This window comes from Propithecus coquereli, unplaced genomic scaffold, assembly GCF_000956105.1.
Source record: "Propithecus coquereli isolate 6110/MARCELLA unplaced genomic scaffold, Pcoq_1.0 Scaffold243, whole genome shotgun sequence".
In the NCBI taxonomy this organism is placed as follows: Eukaryota; Metazoa; Chordata; class Mammalia; order Primates; family Indriidae; genus Propithecus; species Propithecus coquereli.
Genome location: NW_012147986.1, coordinates 3906477 through 3915352, shown reverse-complemented (window position 1 = coordinate 3915352; position 8876 = coordinate 3906477). Strand labels below are relative to the sequence as shown.

The 8876-nt window shown below is 45.8% G+C and overlaps 1 protein-coding gene across 1 annotated transcript in view; it reads left to right on the top strand.

Moving 5' to 3' along the window:
• Window positions 1-8876, top strand: part of ANTXR1 (anthrax toxin receptor 1) — a 275920-nt gene that overhangs the window by 213406 nt on the left and 53638 nt on the right. The window contains exon 18 of the mRNA XM_012646428.1: window positions 8775-8874. Within this exon, the coding sequence (XP_012501882.1) occupies window positions 8775-8874 (100 nt within the window). The remainder of the gene's footprint in view (window positions 1-8774; window positions 8875-8876) is intronic.

The following is an 8876-nucleotide window of genomic DNA, read 5'->3' as shown; positions in this document are numbered from 1 at the left end:
CGGCTCTACTAAAAATAGAAAGAAATTAATTGGACAACTAAAAATATATAGATAGACTCTTAATGCCTAACAACAAAGAATTAAATAGCTGTATTTGTTATACAACTATGTGATAGAAGATAATGCAACTGTTGAAAATGGCAGAGGAGAAATGATCACAGCATATTATTTTAAAACTTTTATACAGATGATCCCCTTTTTGTAAATATATGCAGCACTGTGTGTGTGTGTGTGAGTGTGTGTTCTGAAAAGATAGACACAAAATGTTCGCTCTGAGTGCTGTAATTTAACATTCCCTTCTCCCTTCCTCCTCCTCTTCATTCCTTTGTGTATTCCTCAGATTTTCAACAAACATAGAACTTTGTAATCAGATGACAAAGGGGGATTTTATTGTTAAATAAGTCATATCTCAATATTAATTCTTGACAAAGCTTATGTTTACGTGTGACCCACTAAAGATATGCCATTTTTATTTCTACCCTTTCCTTCATTTTTCTGGTTTCCTCATGTTACCAAATATTTCCTTCATGCTTTCATCTTACCCTCGTTTTGGCATCCAAAGACATTATTATGTAGAGTGCGCCAGTGTGTGTGTCAGCAAAATGAATCAAATAACTGAAAGAGTTGACCTTGGATCTTTTTCCATGAACAGCACATAAAAGGCCGGCTATTTAATGAGATTTATAGGCGAGGCAAGTTCACAGTGGAGAAATGGAAGCCAGGAAGGATCGGAGCGTCCACCCACAACACACCCTTCTCTTTGCCCTTGGCTCTAGCTTTGGGGAAGGGGAAGGAGCAAGACAGAAAGAAGTCTGGGCCATTTTGTGTCTGGGCCTGTGAAAAGAATGCTGTCAGAAGACAAGTGAGGGAATGGTGGTTTCATTTCAAATGATGGGCCAAAGCTGAAATGTGGGATTGAAAGAAAGAAAAGGAAGTGGAGTAGCAGAGAGAGACGCAAAGAGAGCAGGGGCCCATTTGTGCTGAGGAACTTGGATAGTATCCTGTAGAAGGTGGGGAGGCACTGAAGGGTTTAAGCAGGAAGATAACTTTAAATGTGTCTGTGTACATACACATTTTTATATGTCCGGGTATATATGCATGCATGCACATGTGCATACATTATGTGTCTATATGTATGTATGTATATACACATTTTTATTTATATATATGTGTGTGCATATGTATAAATTTTATATGGAAACAAAAATATCAATGTGAAAGGGAGAGGCTGAAGTCAGGAAGACCAGTTTACTCGTTGGCCAAGTTATAGAAGATGAGGGACAGCGAGAGTGGGAGGAGTTAATGGGTATGAAAGATCTTCAAGAAATAGAATCAGACTTTATCTGCCTCTCCCTGACTCTGGCCAGTTCCCACTTATGCTCTCTCTATTCAAAGGATCAGTCCTAACCAACTGCCTGCCTGTCTCTCAGTGGTCATTCCAGATTCCCAGGAGAGAGAATCTGACTGGACTAGCTCAGCTTAGGGTCCACCTTGGGTCCAATCAACCACGGCCAAGGTCAGGATCACAGGTCACAAATATGGTTGCTGAAGTCCATCTGTTTGTGGCATCATTTGACTGCTGTCTGTCTCCACCTTTGGACCATATTCTTCATGAGGGCAGGGACCTCAGCACTTGCTCAACACTGTGTGCAACACTTCGTGAAGTGTTCAGGTCACAGTCAGCACTCAAAAACCATTTGTCAGAGGATGGATGCACAAATGAATTAACAAACGAAAAGAGTCATGGATGGTAGAAGGTACTGTAAAGTCACTCAGTCCAGCCCTCCATCCATTCATTGTTCACGTGTCTAATTCATCACTAGAGCACCAACGTCAGTAGGATTATATCAGTTGCCTTCAAATATGCCAATGAGCTTTTGTGGTCTAGCCTGAGAGCCATCCTCCATTTACAAGAATAATTTAAATTAGAGACTATTGTCCTAATTCCAAACAACTGACTTCCAGACGAATGTTGGAAACCTAATCCCTGTGTAACTTGAGAAATACCTACAGTCCTCCAAACAAGACAACCAATGGGAGAACTAGTCCAGAAAGAAAAGGTGTTTGTCAGAGGAAACTTGGTGTATACTTTTTCCATCTGATTATTTTAGTATTCTTCCTGTGAAATCCAATTTCCTTAGATGACCTCCGTTTATAGGAAACTATTTAGTTTAATCTGTGGGAGCTGTAGCATATTTTTAACCATTCTGAAGGCCAGCTTCCTCTCCACTGAGCGTGCCTGGTGCCCAGACAGATGTTTCATAACACTCAACACATATGACCTCACCACTGGCAAGTCTTTCGCACACAATCCGCCCACACCTCTTCCCCATCTCCCCTGTCATCCTACAAACCCAAATTCAGAACTTGCAGGCAAGCTTGAATCCTCACCACAACCTCAGACGAACAGAAGGTGGAGCCTCCCATTTTGAATTTTTAATTTATTAATATTTTCAAAAATCTAATGACTAACCAGGAAATATGCAATACAAAGAGTTAGCCAAAGTAATAGTATAAAATATGTGCAAAACTGACTGCCCCGAGAGAATTCAAAGTATCCAAGTGAAGAATTTCAAAGCAACTCAAATTTTAATGGAATCAAAATATTAGGGCGAGAAGGCCCTTGGATGTCATCTAGCTAATAATGCCACAGCTTTATCGTGCAGATGAAAAAGCTGAGGCTCGTAGAGAGAGAATGACTTGCCCCAGGTTTCCCAGTGAGTGCGTTAGCGGCAGCACTGGACGTGGAGTTCTATGTCCTGCCTCTGATCCATGGCAGACCACAGCCCCACATCACCAGTTTCCTTTCTCCACACTCCTTGGACCATCCGTGTCTGCAGTTCAGTTCTGAGAAAACCCAGAACTCAATCAACAAGGTCTTTCTTCCTGACTATCCCATAATTTCAGAGTGTGTCACCTCCAGTTCAGGCAAAGGGTTTTGTTGAGGGACGATTTCCTTTCATAAAGCAAAAGGAACCCAAAAAGTACTTCTAAAGGTAACTTGTTAACATTTCAGGAGTGGAAACCAAGGGGAACACATAGGATTCTTGCCATCCCCCCTCAAAGGCCTAGATGTCCAAAGAGGCCATGGGGAGGTGACTAAGGAGCACTAAATTCATAGCCATGTTAATGGACCCTTGACCTTCCAAGAACCTAAACTTGCAGGGAAAATCTGAGCTTTCTAAGAGTTTTTGCTCTACCTCAAAGACCCTCAGGTATGTGAGCAGTATTTGCTGAGTGCCAACTTGAACTTGAACCTTGAGATCTTTACAGCAGCACTAGGTTAAAGAGGAGAAGACCCTGATGCTTCCTCAGTGATGCTCACCAGCCAGCTGCAGGACAGTGTTTATACTTGGAAACATTCAGAGAAGAACACCAGGTGGCATGTTATATTCTTTACTGAACAGTTATTTGGGGAGGGCTTAGGATGGGCCAGGCTGGACATCCTGGATTAAAAGAGTAAGAAATTAATTGATAGATGTAAGCAAGGACCAGATCACAGAAGGCTGCACATGCCACTGGAGGCATTTGGATTTTATGTTAAAGGTAATAGGGAGTCACTGCAGAAGTGTGAGCTGGAGAGTGACCTGGACCAGACATAGCTTCTGGAAAAATCTCTTGACAGCTGTGGTCAAGTGCTACAATGTGTGATACTATCTACAAGTCCTTCAAGAAATCCGTTGCACTTTTAGTGTCCATTCAGGATAATACGGTAAAAAGAAGATGAGTTCCCGAGGTAAACAGAGCTAGATTTTAATCCTACTCTGCCACTTGCTGGCTGAGTAGTCTTGGGCAGGTTATTCAAGTAAGTCTGAGGCCTCAGCTTCTTTTCTGTACAATGAAAATAACAATACTTAGCTCATAGAGTTTTGATAATAAATAAAGAAGATGACGTGCCTGGCCATTTCTAATCATCCGCCCACCACCGTTAGATACAGCCAAGTCACAATGGCATTTTCAAGCCTAGGAGGAAAGCCATCTAGCATCCTGCTAAGCCACCATTTAGCATGAGTTATTGCTGCATTTTCTTCTTAGAATTTAATCTGAGTTTTTTGTTGCTAATGTGTGAAAATATTTGGCATTCGTTCCTGTAAATGAGGAAGTCGAGGTAAACTGAGGTCAAAGCCAAATCTTGGACCCGAATCAAACCACCCGAAAACAATACTGTAGAAAATTAAACTGGGTTACAGAAAGACCAGTGTTATGCAGCGAGAGCTCCAATCGTCCTAGCAACCTTTTAACCAAACACTGGTGCAGATTTGTTGGCATATACGACACTGAGAACATCTGGCCTTTCTATTATCCTCTCGCAAGCAAAAAATGATGTGTAAACTGATCTGTAGGCCAATTATATGGTCTAAGTGTTACTGTGTTTGTGTTGGCGCCTCTGGCTCCAGGTTTTAAGAACTTAATTTGTAGCCACACCTCTCTTATGAAGACCGTGGGGCTTACTGTAAATTACCCCAGGGATTTGTTTATGCTGAGTCCATACCTTTTTTCAGGAAGATAAGTACATGTAAATACATCACCGATCAACTGTGTGCGCAATGCACTGTGGGAGGTCCTGTGAGTTACAGGAGTTACGTGGCAAAGGGAGGAGGGAGAGGGGGCCGTAAGGGAGCCGGTTCCGGGGGCTGCTTTGGTCACATCCAACGCTACATTTTTTCCTATTTGCCAATTTTATTATAGAAGCCAGGCGTGGAGCGTAGAAGCTCTAGTCTGTAGCTCACTTAGAAGGTGCTAAACTATTAATAGGAGTCCTAACACCTGATGCTACCTCCAACTGGCCTTTTCACCATAGCAGGGTCATTGTGTCTGATCATCCGACAGCGTTAGACTCTGCTCATTTATCAAACACGATATGCCAGGCACAGTCCCAATCCCTTCCCAGCACTGCTTAGGGGAATCCTCATAATGCCTATAAGTGCCAGGTGCTGTGATTACCCCACCCACGTCACGCTGTGGGGGGTGAGGCAGAGGCTGTGCACTTGTCCCCTCCCCTCTGGCTGCTTAACAAGAGCTCTGCGCTTTTGCGCTCAGCTCTAATGGACTGGAGGTCTGTAGTGAACCACGCCCATGGCTCTGGAACAGGTGACCCGGGGGTGCACCCCTGGGGTGTTACTGCCCATAGGAAGGGGGAGCTCCTTGCCTCTCCCCCACCCTGCCCTGCCCCCATGCCTCTGCTGCTCTGGACAAGACGCCTGGTGGCAGCTGGAGGAGCCGACCTAGGGAGGTCTTCCTCCCCACCTCACTCCCACCTCCAGCCCTCTTTCATCCCATCTTCAACTGAAAGATGTGAGAGATCATCTTTTGCTCCCTGGATCCTTTCAGACCTTTTTGAAAACATTTGGGAGTCCTGATACGGGTTATAAACAGACGTATTGGTAGAAGAAGGCTGAGAGCTCCTGATTTTGTCTCTGTATAAAACAGCCTCTGGGTAAGAATAGTAGAGTCACAACTGCAGGAAAAAAGTAAATGGGCTTCTGCATTAATTAGCCTCCTCTCTTGCCCCAGCCCTGTGGCCAGTTCTAGCAGAGATCTGAAGCCAGACAGGGACTTGACCCCTGGCACCAGCAGCTCATTCCCCAGGATCGGAATTTTCCTTCACCTTTAAAGGAGCCGAGTCTCTTGGGCCTCCTGGTCTGACTTAGCATGTCTAGGAAGGAAGGGCAGCATAGATAGCACAGTAAATCCCAACTCTGAGTTGTCCTCACAGGAATTCATCACAGATGGCAATCATTAGGGCCCTCACATCTTAAAGGGAAGAGCTTTATCCAGAATCATAAATAAACTGTAACCAAGGCTTAGATTTATAAAGTTATAAAAGAGGGCTGCTTGGACAACTGGGAATGGACGGTACTGGGTTACAAAATCAACGTAATGCCCGAAAGCCTGGACATGAGCTGGGAGTTCTGGAGGGTTCTGCAGCCAGAAGGTGGTAACTTGTTTCTGTAGTCAGTGGACCCCCAGTCAGAACCTGACAAGGTTAGTCCCTGGTTTAATAGCACGAAATGCGAGCTCAGAGAAACTGGCCTGCTGGCCTCTAAACATGGCACTGTAACTCCTAAACCAACTGCAGTCCAGCCAAGCTTGGCCCTTCCTTACCAAGATTCTCTCTGGCTAATGCTGTGTCTTGTGAGTGAATTTTCAGTTTATTGCTAATGTTACCCAAGCCCCTACTTTGTCCCAAGTGGCTTCAGATGACTCTTTTGACAGAGTCCCTCCCATGCAGAGCACCCCATGAGGCTTTGGGTTGTGGAGAAGCAAAGTGAAAAACAAGGTCACAGCCTCCCAGAAGTTTCTCATCTGGTCAAGAAGACAAGGTATTTACACATAAAGCCATCACGGGATGCAGGCTGCAATGTGTGACATAGACTGTAACTGTTAGGGCGTGAGCCAGTGCACACAGGTTTTGAGGAAGATTTCTCCAGGCAAAGATTAGGATAGAAAGAAGTTTATTTACTTTTTCCTGGGCGGAAAAAGGACCAGCACAAAGGTTAAAAAGGAAGGATGTGCTGACCTCAAAAACCAGCTATTCAGACTTTGTAAAGGGGGAGGTTGTAAAATAGCAGGGTACAGTTGAGCAACTGCTATATCCTCTCCTTTCTTTCTTCTCCACGGCAGGATGATAACAGAAACGGCAGCAGGATGACGAAGTCTAAGATTTGGTCCCGCGCCTTTCCTTGGAGATGGGATTATGGCAGGATATGTGACTCTGTCCTCGAGATATGTCTGAGGCCTGAGGCTCATGCCCCTGCTATTCACCAGGGAACTTTTAAGGCTAAAAAGCAGATTCTCGAAAGCAATCTTAAGAGAAAAATTTACATCTCTTATCCACCTGCCCAGCTTTTTTCAGGTGTTGTGCCAAACAGAACTCCCACGGGCTGCATGTTAGTGAGAGAACTCATAGGATTGATCTTTAACTGTTATTGGGGAAATTGTGGGATTAGGTATTTTCCTGTTATTTTTGCAAGGCCGCCCTTTCAGTAACTAGAGAAGAACTCAAGGAAGCAAAGGGAAGTGGAGGCTGGAGTCATCCGGGGAGAATGTGTGGAGAAAAGGGACTAGATTTCAGACTTGAAGGCTGAGTGGTGCTGGGCACAGGTGAGGGAAGGTTTCTGGGCCCCACTGGCTCCCACAAGCGTGTGTCCCTGCTGTGACTCATCCTGAACCAGGTCTCAACTAACACACCCTTGTATTTCCCTCTTGTCCTGGAGCATCCTTGAATTCCACATCTCACCCTCTGCATTCCCCTTCAGGCCCTTCCCTAACAGGCCTGGAAGGGGAAATTCTGGGCTCTCTGGACACATCCTGTGCAGGCATAGGCATCCTTCCTGCAGCACGAAGCCAGGGACAGCCACATGCCCCAGCCCTAAGCCCAGTGTAGCACTGTGTCCATAATTGGATCAAAATGAGCAGAAAGAGATGGGAGGGGGCAGCCCCAGAGAGGTGTGACCTTGCCCCAGCGTTCATGGAGAGGGGTTCTGCAGGTATCCGGGACACGCAAGACGGAGGACCCAAGCACTGGGCCCGGGCAAGGAGGGGAGGATCTTACGGGCAAAGTGAAGGGGGTGTCACCCCAAGAAGGGGAACATGGTGAGCAGGAGAGCCCCATTTCACTCCCTTGCAGAGCCAAGTGTTGCATGGAGGCTCCTGAGTGTGGGCTGAGACAAGGGGTATCTGTTGGGGGGCAGGCAGCGTGCGCCTATGGCTCTGGAGAGCAGAGAGGAGGCGCCACCTGGGAGGCAGGGCTCCTTGGGGCTGGCTTCAGACTCTGACTCTCAAGAGGCTGCTGTAGGGCTTCCAGGTGTCTGCTCTGCATGGCCCATTCGAGTCCCTGGGAAGACTGGGGAAAAACAGAATGCAGGGTACATGCCTCCCTGGCAAAAAAGATCTGCACGTTGTATTTCTTAAGAACCTAAAAGTGCCTGGACAGGTACAGCAGCATCTAGGAGGGAATCCCATAACCAGAACGAGGGCAGGATAAACTGTTTATTACTTACTAGTGCTTCTGGGAAGGCAGGGTAGCTGTACTGACTCAAGGCTTTTTGGCATTGGTAAAAATAGCTGTCTGCCTCCCTGACTACTCAGCACCGGCAGCTGACGGGGGGACAGGGGCTGAGGGGAAGCGAATCACCAGGGCCTCTGAGGACCACCCTGCTTTGCCACATTCGTGACAACTCACATCACAGATTTTGAGTGACAATATAGGAAAATCACATGTTGTTAACATTTTGCCGTTTCCAGGAGGATAATTGAAATGAATCGAAATAAGTTACTTTGGTTTATAAAATGTGAGTATCTTTCTTCAGAAAGCAATGGAGTGGAGCAGAAAGAATAGTTCTGGAGTCTATTTTGAGTTAGAATTACCAACCCCACCTCTCTCAAGTGGTCTGGCCTTGGGAAAGTGACTTAGCTTTTCTGAGCCTCGATTTCCTCATCTGTGAAATGGAACACTTGATAATAATACCTGGCTGGCAAGGCTGTTGAGGAGGTTAAATTCTATGACCTTTGTACACAGCTTGACCCCATGTGTCCAATAAGGTCAGTCCCTTTCCCCTCTTCCCCCCTGAGAGTGTTAGAGACTCCAGGAAAAAATGAATTTTAACAAATTATTTTGCAACACAGTCAGCCTAGGACAAGGAATCGGGAGCTAATTTATTGTCAAGTTCTGCTATATGTCAGTGGAGCATCATCACCAACGGGTGTCTGTTTTCAAGCCTCCCACCCCAAGGCCACCTACTCACGTTGGCTTCTCTCCGATTCTCTCCTAGGGGCGCTGTATCAACTTCACCAGAGTCAAGAACAACCAGCCGGCCAAGTATCCCCTCAACAACGCCTACCACACCACCTCACCGCCTCCTGCCCCCATCTAC